This window comes from Carcharodon carcharias, chromosome 12, assembly GCF_017639515.1.
Source record: "Carcharodon carcharias isolate sCarCar2 chromosome 12, sCarCar2.pri, whole genome shotgun sequence".
NCBI lineage: Eukaryota > Metazoa > Chordata > Chondrichthyes > Lamniformes > Lamnidae > Carcharodon > Carcharodon carcharias.
The window spans coordinates 130,341,581-130,363,316 of record NC_054478.1 but is presented as its reverse complement, the minus strand read 5'-3'; the positions used below and the strand labels follow the sequence as shown (position 1 = coordinate 130,363,316).

Here is a 21,736-nt window from a genome sequence, read left to right as displayed (position 1 = left end):
TACTTTTAAAACCTGATTTTGAAACATTTCATGCAACTCACAGGAAAGACTTACATTTAATAATACCTTGTCACATAAACCTCATGAAATGAATTACATTTCTTTTGCTGGCAAACACAGCAGCCGTTTTGCACACAGTAAACTCCTGCAAACAAAGAGATAAATGGCCAGTTATCACCAATGGATTTTGATAGTGCTGGGGGAGGAATGATGGGCAGGAAATCTCTGGGGTCTTTAGCTCAGAACTGACAATATATACGCAGCAGCACCATACACTCCTCCCACTTTTCTTTGGCATTGACTTCAATGGAAGTCACCTACCTTGCAAGACAAACTCCATCCTCATTGTTCCATCTGAAAGATGGCACCTCCGACAGAGCAAGACTCCCACAATGGAATGCTGGTCCAGATTTTGCACTGAAGTTTTGGAGGAGAGCATTTAAACCCATGACTCTTCAACTCAGAGGGGTGAATGCCTACTGAGCCACAATTTAAACAGATTAGCCAAATATTCACATTGCAAAAGCTTAGATCCAGATGTTTTTCTCTCACCTAATTACCCAATATTGCAACCTTAACAGTTGTAGCAGTGAACAATTTGTATCTTTATAACCTTGATGCTCCATTTGGGAAAAAAAGACACCTGAATGAATTCTGCGGAATGTCACAAGTTATATTTAACAAAATAATATATTTTATAATATATGATTATTTGCCACACTAAGTACAGTTGCGCTATAATTCCACATTGTAAATTATTTTCATTAGAATATTCTCTTATACAGTTTCAGGCACAACATTAGTGTTTCAGACTATAAAATGAACAGTCTTTTCATTTGACAGCTTCCCTCCGTTAATCATCAAGTGAAGATGAAGCATATAGCAAAGTGCAGAGAAAGTCACAACTGAACTAAATTCAGAATTTCTAAAAGTATCACAGTTTGCCTGCAAACAGCCTATAATGCTAAGTGCAAACAGGCAGTGGAATCAAGAATGAGGAAAAATCTTTGAGGTGACACAAGAAGCGATAGCATCAGACGTGAAAACGGCAAAACTAAAATATTTCGGTAATCAGCAGTCAAAACGTTAATTTAGTTTTCAAACGAAGTGGCACCCACGTGTAGAATGAGACAATCAACAATGTAAAAAAATAGTGTTCCACCAAACAGTGTTTGCACCTGGAATCTAGATTCTCTGGTGACTATTGCAATGGGTAGAGCTAGGCAATATTTTTTGGCTATACAGCACACTAAGGTGCTGCTTTGCTGGCAGTTAGTATAATAGTTGCTGTGTCACCCTGATCACAGGCGTTCACATTCGCGTTTGACACACGTAGCTTGTCGTTCTGTCTTCCACCAGTCCCCATTTTGAGAGCAGTAGCATATGGTGCAGTCGTCCACTTTCACTTCCTTCCCTGCTGGGATTATTGTAGAGCCTGCAAAACAGTTGGGACCTAAACAGAAAAGTAAACAGGCATGCCGGGGCACAGAGAATTAGTAATGGGGCACTCAACATTAAATACCGCAAATTTGAAGTCCAAAAAATAAAATGCTGGAGAGATACAACAGGTCGGTCAACACCTGTGAAACATCAGGCTGATGTTTCTTTAGCTTCAGCCTGTCTCTTTTCTCTAAAGATGTTCACAGAGCTTATCATGGGTTTCAGCAAATGTTTTCAACTGCTTGAAGCATTTTATATTGTTACTGAAGCATTTTAATGTTAAGTACCTTAATATGGGTACTGTAATAAAAATACAGGCATGGTTTATCAATATAAACTGGTCTTTACCATCCAGCAGTTTAATCTTGCACGGATCAGCCAACTGAAAATATACTTTAGCATATTTAATGAAACAATAATTTGACGGTCTATTAAATGGAAAGTTTTTTTTTAAATTCCGCACTAGCTTATTGGTTAATCTGAGCTTATTATGATAAAGACAGATATCTAAACATTACGATTTAGAGGGAATTCACATGCAAGTTTCATGTACACATACTGATTCAGGCACTACTAAAACAGTTTAGGAGTCATGGGTGGAATTTTCCATTCCGGGACTAAGTCCTGCGGAAGGGGCAGGAACAGGGAATGTTTCCTGCTGCGGAGGCTGGTAGGAGTTGGTACCATATCGCATGATGCTAGACTAAGGAAAATTGCACTTGGGGGTTTTCCGATGTTTTGCACGGCAGGGCAGGCTGGATACCCAAGAGTCATATTTAAAAGGTGCCCAGAGATCAACTTACCCACTGTTGAAGGGGAAGGTCCAGTTCTTGGACGATCCTGCGGATGGAAGGTTCACCTCCTGGGAGATCCTGCGGATGGAGGCTCCTGGACGATCCTGGGGATGGAAGGTTCAACTTTCGGACGATCCTGGGGATGGAAGGTTCACCTCCTGGATGATCCTGGGGATGGAAGGTTCACCTCCTGGATGATCCTGGGGATGGAAGGTTCACCTCCTGGAGGATCCTGTGGATGGAAGGTTCACCTCCTGGAGGATTCTGTGGATGGAAGGTTCTCCTCCTGGAGGATCCTGGGGATGGAAGGTCCATCTCCTGGAGGATCCTGTGGATGGAAGGTTCACCTCCTGGAGGATCCTGGGGATGGAAGGTTCACCTCCTGGAGGATCCTGGGGATGGAAGGTCCACCTCCTGGAGGATCCTGGGGATGGAAGGTTCACCTCCTGGAGGATCCTGGGGATGGAAGGTTCACCTCCTGGAGGATCCTGGGGATGGAAGGTTCACCTCCTGGAGGATTCTGTGGATGGAAGTTTCACCTCCTGGAGGATCCTGTGGATGGAAGGTTCACCTCCTGGAGGATCCTGTGGATGGAAGGTTCACCTCCTGGAGGATCCTGAGGATGGAAGGTTCACCTCCTGGAGGATCCTGGGGATGGAAGGTTCACCTCCTGGAGGATCCTGTGGATGGAAGGTTCACCTCCTGGAGGATCCTGGGGATGGAAGGTTCACCTCCTGGAGGATTCTGTGGATGGAAGGTTCACCTCCTGGAGGATCCTGTGGATGGAAGGTTCACCTCCTGGAGGATCCTGTGGATGGAAGGTCCACCTCCTGGAAGCCCCAAAGCTCGATGATCCACATGGTAGATGCTTCACCCGCCCAAGGTTCTCAGTCGTTAGAGGCTTCCATCTTCCCTTCAGATCTACAAGAGCTGCCCCAGGCCTTCTTGCAGGTAAGTGAAACAGGTGCAGGCCACGTTGGTCATAAATGATCAAGACTGGCAAGATATTTCACTGGTGGCATGGAAAATTGGACAGATGGAGACCTCTGGAAACTAAGGACCCTGGGTGGATGAAGGCTCTACCACATGGATCTTCTATTCACAGGGTCTTCCAGGAGGTGGATCTTCTATCCACAGGAGCTTCCAGTCAGGCTTTCATCTGCATCCCATTAATGGAATGCAAAATGGTTTCATGCCGACCTCTGGTGGGAATGGCGACCCACCATGACAGGCGAGGGTGCACGTTCCCGCAGTCATTCTATGCCTGCAGGAAATTGATTATTCAGCTACTACAGCATTGCCCCCCCCCCCCGCGATTAAGCCCGCCACGGGGGCAACTGGAAAATTCCACTCATACAATCCTGCAGCCCAGCAGGAAGCCATTCAGCCCATCGTGCTGATGCTGGCTCTTTCAAAGATCTATCCAATTAGTCCCACTCACCATTGGCATTTATTTTTTTTTCTTTTCAAGTATATCCCCTTTGGAAGTTATTACTGAATTCGCTTCTGCTACCCTTTCAGCAGTGTGTTCCAGATCATAACAACTCACTGCGTGAAAGAAAAATTCTCCTCATCTCTCCCTTGGCTTTTTTTGCCAAGTATCTTAAATAACAAACAGAGTGCTGACCCCTGGAGGTCACTATTGCATGCTTTCATCTACTCTGATAAACAGCCAATTACTACTGCTCTTTACCTCTCAGCCTGTGCTGTATCCAAGTTGCCACCACCCATGGGTTTCAATAAAAAAAGGCCTTCAAATATATAATAGATTGAATGCTACATATTTCATCATTGTTTATCTGAGGAAGAGGTAGGTCAAATATCCTGCGATCAGGTGAAATCTTCTGCAATGGATTCCTTACTGTTAACAGATCTGATTTGTATGTTCATATACATGTTCTTTGATGTGGGCATTGCTGGCAGTCTATTGCCCATCTTTAACTGAGGGCAGTTAAGAGTCAGAGATATTGCTGTGGGTCTGGAGTCACATGTAGGCCAGACCAGGAAAGGATGACAGGTTTCCTTCCCTAAAGGAATTAGTGAACCAGATGGTCTTTTACAGCAATCAATGATGGTCACCATTACTTAGTCTAGATTTACATTCTAGATTTATTAATTGAATTTAAATTCCACCAGGTACTATTTGAACCCATGTCCCCCAATCATTAGTTTCCAAATTACTAAATCCAGTAATATTACCACTACACCACCATCTGCCTTATGTTATAAGTCATACAGTTTTAGAATTACATTACATTACGAAAAGAAATGTTTGGGGGGGGGGGTGGGATTCCCAAAATAAGGGCCATAAATAATCAATAAGAAATTCAGAAGAAACCTCTTTACCCAGATGTGAATAGATTGTGGAACTCGCTACCACTAGAATTTGTTGAGGTGAATATCTTAGGTACTTTTCAGGAGAAGCTGGAAAACACACATGGGAGAAAGGAATCAAAGAAAGGACATGCTGTCAGGGTGAGATGAATTAGGTGGGACGAGGCTTGTGTGGAGCATGAACAGCAGCATGACCAGATGGGCTGAGTGGCTGTAAATTCTGTGCAATTCTTTCCAATCAGTCCTGAATAAAATCACAACTGTTATTGTTCCTGTGAAATTGTAATTGCAGGTGGAGCACCAGTCACTGCCCGCACGCTATAGAAAGAAACATCTACACCAAATTTGAACAGTACACATTACAAGCAATAAGAGTTACTAGAAAGAGATTGCAAAGCAATAATCTAATCTCAAAGTTCAGCAGGCACCATACTTCTAAACTGCTCTCTCGCTTTACAATTTCATCTGAACCTGTTCATTAGATTAGCACGTTGTAATTGCTACCATGTATCCAATACTTCCTGTTCAAATGTGCCACATGCTTTTTCTAACACTATCGCTTACACTCTGTAAACATATCACTGTTGTAAATATTATTAAATGGCCCCACTAGTGATTGGGAAGTTAGTCATCCTTCCACGGCTATGAGTGCCGGGAAACTTAAATACTCAGGCAAGTGGTGACATCTTTCCCAAGGCAGCCTGAAATCTGCTATCTCTGGTGAGATATTGTGTTTATTCTTTTAGCTACACAGCTCCTGATATATCATTAAATAAGGAGTGCAGCAATACACCCTGTTGCTAACTCTTTCCCAGCAATGCGTCATTGCAAACATTCGAATTATTCACTTGGAGTTTCAGTCCAGTGATATGGATTTTGCAGATCATAATATTACTAATCACATCCAAAGAATATCAATAAGAAGATAATTGCATTATGGATAATGATTCTGATAATTTGCTACACTGTGTTTTTCTGAAAACATAGCATTCAGTAGCTCACTACTGGACTTAGCCCCTTACTTCTCTTAGTTCTCCCCTCTGACAATACATTGGCTTTATAAAATACTGGAGCTTGGCATTAAATAGTGCAGTTCCAGCAACACTCAAAAAGCTCAACATCATCCAAGACAAAGCAGCCCGCTTGATTGGCGCCCAGTCCACCACCTTAAACATTCATTCCCTCCACCACCAACACACAGTGGCAGCAGTATGTACCATCTACAAGATGCACTGCAGCTACTCACCAAGGTTTCTTTGACCGCACCTTCCAAACCCGTGACCTCTACCATCTAGAAGAACAAGGGCAGCAGATACATGGGAACACCATCACTTGCAAGTTCCCCTCCAAGCCACACATGATCCTGACTTGGAACTATATTGCTGTTCCTTCACTGTTGCTGGGTTAAAATCCTGGAACATCCTTCCTAACAGAACTGCGGGTGTATCTACACCACGTGGACTGCAGTAGTTCAAGAAGGCAGCTGTCGTGCTCAGAACAAGCATGAGGCTATTGGATATCATGGACTGTAAGATCATGCTTTGAGAGAGTGGCCACAAACTCTCTGTAATGTGACTATGGGCATTTAAACTCTGGACAGTATTTGATATTATGGCCAATATTAGTTAAACATGAACCTAATAAGGAAACTTTGCAGCCACCTGTGAAGTTTAAACATCTCATTGTGTAAGGATGAACCAGGTTTGAGGAACATGAAATCTCTAGACTTTTGGCCTCTGAAACATCTGAAGTACTAGGAGTTAGCTGAACCATCATAGCAGAAAGTCTTCTAATGCAGCCAAAGTACTGCACTTGTTCCAGCTTCCAAGTTCACCTGAGAACAAACCTTCTGGCTATTCATTTGCAAGAGGTTTCGCAGCTTCATGAGAATCCTGTGTTTCTAAAAGACCTTTACTCCAACTAAAGTATCAACTCAACCATGAAGAAACCAGGCCAATATCAATACAAAGACTGAGTTATATATTCCACTTTTATAATTACAGCTTTAGCTTCATCTATATCCAATCTTTGCAAGTTGATAGTGTGAGATGAGTGATCGAGATGTTGCATTCAAACAGATGGGGCAAGTGTGTGATAATAAATAACACTCCTTATTTTATAAAAAAAATCATCAGAAAGCCTACTTCTGGAAATGTTTTCAATTAGGGAAAATCACCCTGTGGGTAAGGAAACACTCACATTCACCTTAGTTACAAACATCCTGATTACGAACTGGAAGGGACCACATAAATCCTGTCTGTAACATGGCGATTGCAATTCAAAATTACTTCATTGTCTGTAAATCACTCTGGGATGCCCTGAGGATATGAAAGATGATGAATCAAACGTAAAATCATTCTTTTCTGGGTCTTGCTTCCTCGATCCCACAATAGAAATCAGTTGATCTATAGCCTAGCTTTTCTGAACTTCTGATGAAGCAACTCCTCTATGAGACTGTCAGTGCAACACTGATAAATTCAACATAGCCTATGGTTTGGATGCAGATATTTATATTCAGGGGTGCTAAAATCTGCTGTGAATACCTCCCACCTAATTCAATGAAAAAAGCTATCTGATGGCGTTCATGATTTTTAATCTCTTGTTTATACATGGCTTCATACAAGGCACAATGTGGATTAATGGCTAGAGACCTTCAGAGGAATTTATAAATTTGAAATTGGTAATTGGCATGTTTGCTTTATTAGGGAAAGATATGACAAGGTGTCAGCTGGAGCTCAGTAGGTAGCATACGTGTCTCTGAACCAAAACATGGGACTGAATTTTCCCCCCGTCGGGGTGGGGTTGTGCTGGGGCGGGCAGGGGTGGGCGCGAACCTGATCAGCGCCCCCGATTGGGGACATGCCGCCATTTTAGTGGGTGGGGCCAATTAAGGCCCGCCCAGCGTGACGCTCACCTGGAAGCGCTGAGTGCTCCGTGTGCGGTTGGTGTGAGGGGGGGGGGGGTGGGATTCCCTGAGATGTTCCCTGCGCACTTTTTGCGAAAGAGCGCAGAGATCTCCCTGAGGCACGGAGGGGTTTGACATGAGTAAATTATATAAAGGGAAATAAAAACTTTTAAAACATGTCCCCTCATGTGACACTGTCACATGAGCTGGGGCATGTCAAAGAATTATTTTTTAAATTTTTATTGCCTTTTGAAATACTTCATGAAACCTCATCCCGCCTGTGGATGAGGTTTCATGAAAAATGCAAATGTCACCTGGGCTCTTTGCCTTAAGGTTGGATGGGCAGCTCAGCTGATTGAATTAATTACTATTTAAATGGTCTTAATAGGCCTTTGACAGTTGGACACCCCCCCAATGTCACCGTGTGTTATTTTATGCGTTGGCGAGGGGGCCCTGCCCCCAGCTCGCTGACCATAGAATTCTGGCCATGGGATGTGTTCAAGTCCCACTCCAAACGACTTGAGCAGAAAACCTAGACTGAAACACCAGGACAGCACTGAGGGAGTGCTGTACTCAATGTCAATGGTGCCATATTTCAGATGGAATGTTAAACCGCGGCATCCTCCACTCACTCAGGTGGACATAAAGGTGACTTTATTTCAAAGAGGAAATGGGGAGTTCTCTCTGGTGTCTTGATCGATATTTATCCCTCAACCAACAGCACTTAAGAAAAGGTTATCTGGTCATTGTTGCATTACTATTTGTGGAATCTTGCTGTGCACAAAGGAGCTGCCACATTTTCTACATTACAACAGTGGTTACCCTTCAAATAGTGCTTCATTGACAGTGAAGTCTTTTGGGATGTCTTGAGGTTGTGAAAACTGCTATATAAATTCAAGTCTTTCCCCTTTTCCTGATCTTATTTTTCCACATATCACCAATTGAATTTACAACGAATCAAAATAATCTATGCCATTCCTTGATTGCAGTGCAGGGTCTCTAAGGTGCTGAAGTCTTGCTGTCACAAATAAACTCAACAGTATAAACAATGCACTATCTACCATTGTAGAAACATAGGGATTACTCAGTGGGGTTTCCTTAAAGAACAATGAGCCCAAGCTGCATTTTTGCTGATAAAAATGGTCTGCAAGCAGTTGGTGCACATTAATCCCCAGATTCCTCCCTGTTTCTCCCGCCAATGCACATCCCAAGTGGCAACGTCAGAGGTCCCCAAGACAAACAACGTTGTCACTAAGTTGCTGAGTGTTAATTGGAATATTTTAACATTTGGCAGCAACAGTTAGTCCCGCCTCCTTTAACTCTATCTCAATTCACACTTAAGAGACACTGGGCCCAGAATTTGCTGTAGTAAGGCATCTAATTACATTTGCATAAAAACAAAAAAACTGCGGATGCTGGAAATCCAAAACAACAACAGAATTACCTGGAAAAACTCAGCAGGTCTGGCAGCATCGGCGGAGAAGAAAAGAGTTGACATTTTGAGTCCTCATGACCCTTCAACAGAACTGAGTGAATATTAGGAGAGGGGTGAAATATGATATGAAATATTTCACCCCTCTCCTAATATTCACTCAGTTCTGTTGATGGGTCATGAGGACTCGAAACGTCAACTCTTTTTTTCTCTGCTGATGCTGCCAGACCTGCTGAGTTTTTCCAGGTAATTCTGTTTTTGTTTTTAATGACATTTGCAGTTAGCTATACTTGGCCCTGTCCCCTTCAGCTCAAAGCATTTTTGCTGAAAGTTGAACTAATAGTGTCACAGTGAGGAAATCAGGACATCTGGAACCTGAATGATCAAGCCAGACAATACCTTCTTGACCAGTCACATTGAAGGATTATGAAATAAACAGTGCAAGGACTGAGAAGGAAGTGTAAATTATTGTGGGTGAATTCAATGTCAAATCAGGTACAAAAGAAGGGAAATGGGAGAAAGAAAGATTGGCTTAAAGAGACAGAAGAGAACAATGGAAAGCAACATGGATGTTTAAAAATGTTAAATTTGATATTTTTCAAATCTCCAATGGTTACTTGAAGGAATGAGTCTCTACAATTGTAAAAGTTAATTTTCAGGACCACAGATTAACAGTTTAAAATGAACAGATTAACATAATTAACAGTTATCACATTGTTAAAAGGATCTAGGACTTAACTTCCTGGCAAATTTAGTTTGTATCAACCAGAAAATACAGTGACTACATGACTTTCAATACATATCAATGGTGAAACAGACAAGAGATGCCATTTTAACTGAACTAATGGGGCAGAATTTTGCCGTCGGTGAGCAGGGGACAGACCCCGCTCACCGACGCATAAAATGACGCGGGATGACATTGGGCGGAACCCCCGACGTCATCCCGCCTCATTTAAATTTTCAGGAAGGTGGGGGCACAGCCAAATCAGCTGTGCGCCCGCCGACCTGTCAATGGCCAATTGAGGCCATTAGCAGGATCATTAAAACAATTAAAGGACCTGCCCATCCAACCTTAAAGTTGGCAGGCAGGCCAGGAGCCCCGGTGGGCAATAGAAAAAACATGAAACCTCATCCACTGGCTGGATGAGGTTTCATGCAAGGTTTTAAACATTTTAATAAAGTCAGTATGTATATTATGAACATGTCCCATCTCATGTCACATGTCAGGGGATTTTATATTTCTATTTTTAATATTTTTGAGAGTGTAAACGATCTCCCTGAGGCAGCACTTAGCCTCAGGGAGATGCACGTGCGCGAAAGAGCACACTCTCGCTTTTGGGGAATCTCCCACCCCCACCTGCACAGGGAGCGCATAGCACTTCCCGCCGGACGTCACGCTGGGCGGGCCTTAATTGGCGCATATAATGGTGGCGGGGCCTGCTTCTCCAGCGGGGATCGGCTCCCCACCCGCCGGAGATTGGGTCGGGCACGCCCGTCTGCCAGGCAGAAAACTCTGCCCATGGTGAAGCACTGCAACTCAAACAGCAACTTCTAGGATATTTTCATCTAAATGTGAATCTGCTCCTCGCCTGAAATTGCTGTGTCATTGACACAACACAACGGGAGTGCAATTATCCTCAATGTTATTTTGACAGAAAAATCTAATGCAATCTCCACTACAACTAACACCAGTCAGATCTTGGAGCCAGTTATGGAGCTTTATAGAAAAAAAATACAGCTAAAATTAAAATGGCAAAGCAGGTGGAGAAGGCTCTGGACTAATTGAAAAGACAACAAAGGTTTAAGGGGCCCTTATTTGTGATTATGCAGCAGAACAAGCAGACCAGAGGTTGGAATGCTTTGGATTGAGGGACAGGGGAAGGTGGGGGGTGTGATGTGATGTCCCCAACATATAGTGAATGACCAATTAGTCTAGTCATCTACTAATATGAAGGGAAACAGCCAGAAGGCTATCTACAGGCGAATGTATCAATTTGTGAGGGAATAGACATTTGTGATTTGGAGGCAATTCAGGATTCCTCATGCGTATCACTTCAACAGTCAGGTGGCCACAGAAAGTGCTCCAATTTTAAAAATAAATCCAGAAGTATTAATTCTCGCTGGACGAATACTGTACATGATAAAAGTTATATACAGCAATCTCTTTACAAAGGGGAAAGGAATACAATATTCCCTTTGAGTTATTTTCCAGCTCAGCTGCATTCCAGTTAATAGGATTTTAAAAATCGTTCACCAGTTTCCAGTTAGCATTTCACCCCTAGTCCCAGTAAACTGATCTGTTCATGAGAGGTGATACCACATGTCCACAGAATGTGGTTCCCCCAAAATCAATGTGATGTAGGCTTCCTATGTCATGTCTGGAAATCTGGTGAGTTAAGGAGAGAGTGTGTTCATTAAATGTGGCAAAGTTCTGGACAGCAATCGAGTCCATGATATGATTTAATCATAGAAGCATGCAGCACAGCGGGAGGTCATTTCATCCATCATGCATCTGCCTGATCTTTGAAAGCTCCGCTCGCCTACCCTTTCCTCACAGCCTTGCAAATTCTCCTTCTAAATAAAAATCCAACTCCCTTTTGAAATTTACTGCTAAATCTACTTCCTCTACCATTGTAGTCAGTGCATTCCAGATCACAACAACTCACTGAGTAAAAATAAAAATCTCCTCATCTTCCCTCCTAGATTTTTTGACAATTATTTTAAATTTGCATCCTCTGGTTACTATCCCTCCCATCAGTGGAGCTATGTGGATTACAAAACCATTTGTACTGGGTTAAAAAAGTTAATGTTGGGATTTGAAAATGGCAGGTCACTGATACAGTAAATGAGGGGTCATTGTGTGTTTTGATACTGAATTATTGTAAACGTTTTGCCAAAATTGAGCAGATCAGGTTGCACTTTGCAAATACAGTCTAACTGCAACTGAAACCCAAGCAGTGATTTTCACTGCCCATCCCCAGGCTCTGCTGCATACAGAAATCAGGATTATTGAGCTTTACTGACATATTGTGCCTACAACAATCGACATTTTAAATGGTGAATGCATCTTTAAGAATGACAACAACCCTTCATCCGCGAATTGGGGGTGTTCAAATGGGGTTTTTGTAAACCTTTGATCGGATCTGATTTTACTGCAGTTGGGTTTAGCATGGTCATTTCTAATTCACCGGGTGACAATTCAGGAGACGGGAAGTCAGACCATGGCGAGGCAGGTGATTGATGTCCACTTTGGAAGGATGAGCAAGATGTACACTTAGTTCATATGGGTAAATTTTTGAGGTCATTGAGCTGGTCAGTGATACAATAAGAAATGTACACTGATTTGAGCATTTTGTATATTGAGCATAAAAAAACTCAGCATGAGCTACGAGCCTGATTTTGACTTGAAGAGTACGAGCAACTCTGGGCAACTTTAACCTAATCCGCCCACTGTGAAACTGACAAAATCGGGCATAATGTTAGTTTTACAAATTGCCCAATTTTACTCTTCATTGAAGCTAATATATAGTAACTTTGCTGGGGTGTTGGGGGGAGGTGTGGGATGGGGGAGTGGGGTGCTGGTGGTGAGGTGGGGGCAGTGACTGATGGTGTAGAACCAGCAATCCACCCGATTTATGGGTTCCCACCCAATGACTTAATATTAACATTTTAACCTAAAAGGCCTAAAGCGCACTCTGCTGATGAGAGAAATAATCGAGATCTGATGGGAGATCAGGGGAGATGATGATGTAGCCGTAACATCACTGAACTAGTAACCCAGAGATCTAGGCTAATGCACTGGGTCATGGGTTCCACTTCCACCATAGCAGCTGGTGAAATCTGTGTTCAGTTAATAACAAATCTGGAATATAAAACTTGTTTCATTAATGGTGATCAGAAAAACTATCATTGATTGTCATAAAGACCCAATCTGGTTCACTAATGCCCTTTAGAGAAGGAAATCTGCCATCCTTACCTGGTCTGACCTACATGTGACTCCAGACCCACAGCACTGTGGTTGACTCTTAACTGTCCTCTAAAATGGTCTAGCAAGCTACTAAGTTCAAGAGCAATTAAGGATGGGCAACAAATGTTGGCCTTGCCAGTGATGCCCACATCCCATGAAAGAATAAGAAAAAAACTGGGAAGGTCTCTTATCATATAGCAAATCCTCAGCAACACATGAAATAAAAATCTAACACAGGTTGAGAAATGAGAAGAATTAATACTTGCTATGTGCTAGGTATGCTAGTGCAGATTCACTGGTCTTTTACATACATCTCTGTTCACATATCTTGATCATCTTTGACCCAAACTCTTCTGCATGCCCCAATATTCAGCAAAATTATGCAAACTGTACCAAATACAGCTATTGAGTCATAGTATCATCTTGGAAGAATGATGTTCATTGTCAACACATAACAACAACAATTTGCATTTATAAAGCACCTTTAACATAATAAAACCTCCAAAGGTGCTTCATGGGGCATTATCCAACAACATTTGGCATCAAACCACAGGAGGAGATATTAGGAAAGGTGACCAAAACCTTGGTCAAAGAGGTAATGTTACAAATGCAAAGCTTTATAAGATGGTTATGTTTTAAACTGTCTCTTTTAATTTAAGATAAAACAGATTGCCCTGGAATGGGATGGGAGGGGAGAGGGTGTGAAATTTTGCTGAACTCTACTCAGTGACAGGCCCATATGACCAGGTTGCCATCACTTTGGGGTCCCAGGTCAAGACCTACTGAAAGTCAGGCGCAAGCTTTAGCACCTGGATACAAAGGGAGAAGCAGCTGGCCATGCTACTTGCAGATTCAAAAACTCACAGAGGAGGTCCGACTGAAAGCAGGTGCTGCTATGTCAGGAACACGTGTTTAAAAGAACAAAACTTGTTGAGGATAGTTGAAGACTAAGGAATCACTAATGGGTATGGAACTGTGTTTAAAAGGATGCTGTAAGATTTGCTCAGTTGGAGCAGGGAGAAGAGAGTTGAATCACTGGGAGGCATTTGGAATTTTAAAGACAAAGCTATGTATCTGCTGAGAACATGCCCTAATGTATAAATGTGGCATGGGGTTTTCGGTTGTGTTAAGAAGCTACTGGGGAAAACCTTTTCTGCAGCTTAGTGTATTGGTTGCTGACTAGTAATGTTTGGTCGTGTTGATTTTCATTGGCTTGTTACAGTAGAAGCATTAAAACATGAAATCTTGTGTGATTCTTTGAATAGAAATTCATATCTCTTTTTAAAAGTTATTGGCCTCTATAGACATTGTAACAGTAGATTTTGAAGAGCATCATAAAGGAAGTGGGGGAGGTGGAGAGGCAGAAAGGTTTAGAGAGGAAATAGAGGGTTTAGAGCCCAGGCAGTTGAAATGATGGAAGACTGGCAATTGCAGTAGCAAAGCTGTCATCATTTCCAATGTTTATAATTTAATTGGCACAAATAAACAAACAGTATATGGAAAAGGTACTGAGGCCAAAGTCATGACAAATGTAGTATGGTGGAATAAAACAAACAAACAAACCTGATATATTAACTGGGGTTAAAGAACTGCAATCCATAAATAGAAGAGGGCACTGTTCGTATATTGCATCATGGGCATTATTTATAAAGGTCAACTGTTCTTATTGTAGGATAAATCCAAATAAGTAAACTGCTTGTAGTAGTTTGCATAATACCTCAATCTTTCTTCCAAAATTACTGGTTGGCTGAAGGATTAAAAAGTAGTACAAAGAGAAGTGCATTTTGTTTGAAAAGCCCTGGGTAGATTAATGGGCCAGGTTGCTCATATCTTAGGAACAGGGATAGGCCATTCAGCCCCTTAAGCTGGTTCGATTCAATTAGATCATGATCAGTCAATATCTTAAACATCATCAATCTACCTTGGTTCCACATGTCTTAACACCCTTACCTAAGAAAACTCTATTTGCCACAGTCTTGAAATTTTCACTTAACCTCCCAGCCTCAACAGCTTTTTGAGGAAGAGAGTTCTAGATTTTCACTACTTTGTGCTGCCTAACATCATCCCTGAATGGTCTTGTTTAACGATGATGGGTCAAAAAAATGCATGCTGTGCTTCATTACCCAATTTCAATACGTTTTATTCAGAACCCACTGGTGCAGTCTTTGTATTGTTTAATGTGATTATGAACATTCTGGAAGAAATCTTGAGGTTGGTTGATTTTTTTTCCCCGCTGAGATTCTAAGCAGTGGGCGAACTATGATTGACGGTGCAAAACACTCAAGTAGATTGACTCTATACTTGTTTGAGTCAGTGTTGCAATGGTTTAAAACAGCAGCTTCTGTGCACAGATACTGTTCCTTAGAGTTCTCCTTAAGCAGCCAAAAGGCCTGCAGCATGAAATTAAGATTATTTGTGCCTGCTTTTTGGACTCTACGAATGCCCTTGGATCCCTAATTGGCATCCATGGCACACAGGGGAAGAATCACAGAGGATGCCATGTTGATGTGGGTGCTAGTGCACATGCAATGAAGAGCCATCGCAAGTATGCTGGGCGTACGACATCACTCAGTGTCATTTAACACTGGAGTTGCCATTTTAAGAGCTCAATGCCCTCCCTTAACCTTGCACAGCTGACACATTCAGAAGCAGGAGGGCCCTCCACCAGCACTACTTAAAGGGATCATCAGCTACTCATAGGCTGATTTCTCCTGGCTGTTGCCTTGAAGATACAAGCATTTGTATGGTTGTTTAAAGTTGCAGAAGTCCACAAAAGTGGTGTGGCAGGTGTTGAATGAGTTTTTGCTGACTTCAAGGCTCATACACAAAGCAGTTGCTCACAGATCTGGGTCCCTTGCAATACAGCATGGCTTGGAGAATGAGCAGAGCAGGACAAGCTGCTGGAAGAGGGAGGAGGAGAAAGGTTCTCTGCAGGAGACCATATCCTCCCAGGATGTTCAGGGGGTAATTTGCTACCTAAAGATCAGTGAGGAACAATGTTTGAAACATCTGTGTTCAGTACAGATGAGTTCATTGAAATCTGCCACCTGCTGCAGTTACAACTACAACCTCACATTGTCATTGGCTGCAAAAGTGACTGTAGTGATGAGCTTTTATGCATCTGGTGCCTTTCAGGCCACAGCTGCAAGTATTTACAACGTTGCATAGTTTATTGCACAGTGTTGTGTAATGGAAATCACTGAGGCCCTCCACTCAATGATAAATAACTACATTACATTTCCAAGCCAAAAGGGTGACTACTGCATATTACACACCATCTGCTGACCACGTGGAATGAAATCCATGCTGCTACAAGAAATGTGATCGAGTAGGCCATTGGCATGCTGAAACAACATTTCTGTTGCCTAGACCACTCTGGAGGAGCCCTGCAGTACTTGGCAGAATGGGTGCAACATCCATGGTATTTTGTTATGTTGAATGGACAATCCTTGTAGAGGCTATACAGTGATCAGCTGAGGAGCAGGGGCATGAGGAGCAGGCGGAGCTCTATAACATGGCTCATGGAAGGAAGCTGTCCTTCAGTGGAAGAAATTGCAGATGGCCCTGGAGGATGACCTTGAGCAGCTCTGTTTCTTGAAGACCCAGCTGCACACAGCACCATCTCAGCATAAACTCAGACTGAGCTGGCTGCTTAACAGTCACTAGCAAGAGCACTGGGGAGTAGCAGGGGTGAGAGGACAAATACCACCATCTTGAGAGAGGATAGCAGATTCATGTGCCATGGAGCCACTGTCACCTCCCTGGAGTGGTGCCTCAGCAATCCTAGTAATCTACTGGCATACAGATTACTGGACTGTTGTGAGAGATTACAGGTCCCTTTGCGCAATGTAATCCACAGGCACGATGGCAGCCATGTGAGCTTGCATGACAGCTTTCTTGGCTTCTTGTGCTAAAATGGAAGTTGCAACATTAGCCGTTAGACTCTGCATCCTGATTGGGTCCACAAGCGTGCCAGCAGAGTTGGCCACTACTTCTGTGGTGGAAAGGACAGGTTTGAAACTCTATGCAAAGACCTGCACCAAGTTGGCCCCAGTGTTCTCCATGTTCTTTGACACTGACCGCAGGCTTTCCAGCAGGTTTTTTAATACACCAAACATTGTTAGTGTGCATACCCATCAACCTTCTTCTGTGAGCTGCCCCATTGAAGTCCTCATCGGAGTTCTCTGCAGTGGAGCTCATGTGTGACACTGTCCTCTGTTGAGCTGGCATCTGTACATTATTTGCCCTCTGCTCGAGCTGCAGCATATTCTTTCCCAGTTTCTCGCCATGAGCAGGTTCGCCTTTATGCTATCCTGTAAATTAGCGTCAGTACCTGAGCTGGTGGTGTGTCTTCACCATATCTGTTTTTTTACTGTCCCTTCAGCTTGCATTTTTTGAGTATCTGAAAGGAGAAAAGCACAAGGTTAAGGCTGTGGTGTGGGAACAGATGGAAACGCAAGAAGTGCATGCTTACACCATCTAGCGTTTGTAAATCAGAAGAGATTGTGGGATGAAAGGAAAGTGGAATGTGAGAAGAAAGATTAGGTTTGAGGATATTGCCATCTTTGATTGATTCAGCCCCGCCACGTGACACAGTCTCAGCAAAGTGATTCCCAATGATAGCCAACACCATCTCCTCCATCAGAATTGGGTATTCAGACATGCCTGTCTCCCTCTGGTTGTGTGTCACCTTGTCCTGCAAGAGAAGGGGAAGCGTGTCAGTGAATGGTGTGTAATCTGTTTGACTGATGTCCCTAACATGGCTGAATAGCTGGCGGTGTATGCAAGCTGTGAGAGGTGGGTGCGACGCCAGCACCATATACTGGCATTGGAGACAGTTCAGAGGAAGTTCACAAGGTCATTTCCTGGGATGATGGGATTGTCTTATGAGGAAAGGTTGAGTAGGATGGACTTATTCCCACTGGAGTAGAAGAATGAGAGGTGATTTTGTTGAAACAAAAAAAGGTTCTGTGGACGTTTGACAGGGTAGATGTTGAAAGGATCATGGGAGAAATCGAGAACTCGGGGACAGTTTCAGAAAAGGGGCTCCCACTTAAATCAGAGATGAGGGAGAATTTCTTCTCTCAGAGAGCTGCTAATCTATGGAATTCTCTACCCCAGACAGCAGTAAGGCCTGGGTCATTGAATATATCCATGACTGAGTTAGACAGAGGCTGGGATTTTCTGGCTCCGTCATGGTGGAAGCCCCTGCAGGACAGTCAATGGTGCTTCCAAAAGTCCATTGACTTTCAGTGGGACTGGATGATCCTGACGGCAGGCAGGGCCGGAAAATCCCGCCCAAAGCTTTGATCTAGAAGGGAGTCAGGAGTTGTGCAATGGAGGCAAGAAAATGTAGCTGAGGCCACAACAGATCAGCCAAGATCTAGTTGAATAGCAGAGCAAGCTCGAGGCGCTTAATGGCCTGCTCCTGCTCTGGTTTCTAATGTTCTGATGACTGCTGGGTAAGAGTTGTGATGGATAAAGATTGTAGTTTGGTGAGTGATGGATGCGCTCACTGACCCTGGCCACTTGTGTGAGGTCATGGAACTTCCAACGGTGCTGCATCGGGTCCGTAGGCCTTGAATCCTGGCATTCACCTTCACTGACATCTGCTCCGATGTCCTTTTTTAAACTTGTGGCTGGATGGCCTCCTGGATCCCCCTGCAGATATCGAAAGTTCTCCTCCTCTCCACTTCCTTCATCAAGGTCGCCAACACAGCATCCAAAAACCTTGGAGCTCGCACTCTCCCACTTCGTGCTATTTTTCAATGTTGTAAGGGTCAGAGTCACTTCCTGTACTATTCTCAGCACCTGCTCCAGTTACAAGGCGCCCCCTTCCCCACCTTAAGGAGACATGGGCTAGCTTGAACTGGTCCTAGCCATTCACAATATTGGCTTCTGCTCAGGCGCCCAGCCAATCAACAGCACTGTTAGCACCGGCCAATGGTTGAAATGCTGCAGTCAACAGGCCCGGGTTACTCACACATCACGATTCCCCTGCCCCACTGGGCGGCGAGGAGGGTGCTACAGAATTTAGCCATCTCTGAACTCCTAACTTTCGAATGCTTATGCCTACATGGTTGAAGGGGCTACTCCTGGCCTTATGTCCTTCCTGATGTCTCTATGCTGCCTCTTTTGTTCCTTCCTATGTACTTTCCTATGTCCCTTGAAATTTATTTTGCACCTCAGTTCCTTCCTAAATTGTACTGTCCACTTTCGGCCTGTTATAAGTACACAATCGCTCAACAACTGAAATACTCTCTAAACCAGAAGTAAACGGTGAAAGAAACCTTATTCGAATCGCTTTGAGGTCTGAACGAAGTTTTTTTTTATTCGATTACTCTCACTCTCACAAATACAGAAATCGATTTACAGTGTTCTAATCAGAATCTTAGAAAACATGGAATATTGGGTCCTTATCTTGTGGGGTCTTTTTTAAAAACAAAATCACTCCCGCAGACTGCATGTCTCCGAGGACCGGGATTTAAGACGGTCTGTAGTGGTGCACAGCTCCTTACCGTTCTTGCACACGGGGCAGCACTGCTCGGGCTCGTAGACTGGGTTGACGCACTCCGGGACGGCACAATCAGCGACCACACAGTGCACCTCGCTGCTGGCTTCACACCGGCACCACTCACAGGGAGACGGCTGAAACAACCACAGAGGTTTTTTTTTTAACTCAATCGTGTAGCCAGCAAAGCTCTTCCCGATAGAGCTGGCTTCAAGCATTACGTAGGAAAGACATTTATATTTGCACAGTTAATAGCATCACCACGCCCCCCACCTCCCAATAAAAACAGCAGATAAATAAGCCAGAGAGCGGGAGAGCCTTTAAAATAACTGCAGTTGAGTTAGTGATTGGCACTCGTCCTAAAAGGAATTAATTTAGCTCCTTACTGTCCTGCCCGGTGAATCTGATTCATTTGTGTTTAATTTGCGTTTAATTTGTGTAATGTCATTCGTGAGGCTTTAAGAAAATCCATAAATCTGCCACGTTTCCTCTTTGTGATAAACCAAGGTCCAGAAGAAAGTGTGTTTACATTACTAACCACAGCGCGAAAAGTGGGAACATTGCAATTTATAAAATTAAATATAATGGCAACAGCCACGGAATCCTTGATATTAAAGTGAGCCCACTTTAACAAACACGACTGAAATAAATCTTATCTGTGATTCATCGTCAGTATTCACAATAAACCCTCTTTGAAATCAGTGTTTGCAGTCAGTTCTGGCTTTAAGCTCTCGAGTATGAAACAAAGCCACGTTTTAGCCAAGGCAGATGCTGAATGATGTACACAGCTGTGGCTGCTGCAATGCTCCTACCTTGAATTCTTCCAGCACTTTGTAGGTTTTTGCACGGTATTCACAAAAGTTTTTCACTTCTTTACATTCGGGACAGCAGCCGTTGTGCTCGACCTTACTGCACTTGGGGTGGATTTTGGGACACTCCGGCTGGTCGCACACTGGGCCGTCCTCTGTGCACACGCACGGGCAGTTCGAATGGCCCGGGAAAAAGCGCTCACCCAGTTTGTACACAAAACCACTGTCGTCCACGCAGCCTTTGCCTCGGTAGTCGTCAAAGTCCATGTCATTGGTGCCTAGCCCCAGCGTGTTGTCACCTTCCAGGTCATCGTCCTGATCGACGGCAGCCGGGCTGAGGAGGACCGGGGTCATGAGGAGGAGGACGCACGCTGCCTGAAGCCCAGGAGCCATAGTCCACATAGTCCTCTCCTTGGCTATCAGCTCCTGCTCTGGACCGAGCTACGGCTGCCCATAGACTCCAGACTGGAAAACACATGGTAAAATAACGTTTAGAGAAAGACTTGCATTTAAACAACGCCTTTCGCAACACCCCAATGCGTCTTACAGCCGCTGAAGTGCTTTATTAAGCTGTTGTCATGTAGGAAAGGCGGCAGCCAATTTATGCACAGTAAGCTCCCATAAACAGTCATGCGGTAAATTATCGATTTTTTTTTGGTGTTGGATAAATATTGGTCAGGACACCAGGAGAAACAGCCGTTCGTCTCACGAATAGTGCCATCTTTTATATCCACCTGAGAGGATGGGTGCACCTCCGACATTGCAGCACCCTCCCAGAACTGCACTGGAGTGTCGACCTGGATTCTGCGTTTGAGTCTCTGGAACGGAGCTTGAACCCCACAACCTTGCAACTTAGGGGCAAGAATGCTACCCACTAAACCCGGCTGACACCGAAGTAGCTGCAGCTCAAACACACCGCACGGAGAAACACAGGGAAAACTTTAAACCGGGAAGCACAAACTCATTCTACAGATGTAATATGACAAACGTGTAAAACTTTAGCAACAAAAAAAGCGTGTGGGGTACAAGCATAAGGACAGAAGTCGCCTTTTGTGCTGACGCGGAATCTCATTCTCCTCAGGAACTGAAATAACCTTCAGTCTTCCGGTTTGCGGTGTTACACCAAGCACATAGCAGTGTTAACCGTACAGTCATACTCTCCGTCTGATTTACAGCGATTCCGTACCATTAAGTATAACCTGGGGTGGCAAGTGAATAAAGGCAAGGTGACTGGACCATGGTTATATCTAGTGTTTGTGACCAGTTCGTCGAAATTAACTCCATTTTCAAACGTTAGCATCCCACTGAACGGGAGGCTAGAAAATGGGAGCAAAATTGACACCAGTTGCAAGCGTGCCGCATTTTCTTCCTGCAACTTCGTGCGGATAAATAACACTGGGTTGGTCAGTTAATGAAACCATGCATCCCACAGCAGAGTGAGACCTCACAGTGCAATACAATGACAATGTGTAGAGAAAAAAAAATAGACGGTACCTCGTCCGAATCAACTATGAGTGCGATGGTCTCTTGCAAGATGATTTGTG

The 21,736-nt window shown here is 43.7% G+C and overlaps 1 protein-coding gene across 1 annotated transcript; it reads right to left on the bottom strand.

The window, feature by feature from the left end:
- Positions 1 to 1,301: 1,301 nt before the first annotated feature.
- vwc2l (von Willebrand factor C domain containing 2 like) lies at positions 1,302 to 21,736 on the bottom strand. Its single transcript, XM_041201723.1, has 4 exons — positions 21,687 to 21,736; positions 20,196 to 20,657; positions 19,391 to 19,520; positions 1,302 to 1,453 (listed from the first exon to the last, which is right to left on the bottom strand). Exons 2-4 carry the CDS (start codon positions 20,592 to 20,594, stop codon positions 1,302 to 1,304), a joined length of 681 nt encoding a protein of 226 aa, XP_041057657.1. The 5' UTR covers positions 20,595 to 20,657; positions 21,687 to 21,736.

Bases quoted from the DNA above. Each gene is read 5' to 3' on its own strand.
- vwc2l (XM_041201723.1), bottom strand. From the start codon at position 20,594: ATGTGGACTATGGCTCCTGGGCTTCAGGCAGCGTGCGTCCTCCTCCTC. The intron at 19,521-20,195 runs GTAGGAGCATTG...TGGTTGTTTCAG, and splicing joins AAGTGCTGGAAGAATTCAAG to CCGTCTCCCTGTGAGTGGTG. The intron at 1,454-19,390 runs GTAAGGAGCTGT...TTTTCTGTTTAG, and splicing joins CTGCCCCGTGTGCAAGAACG to GTCCCAACTGTTTTGCAGGC.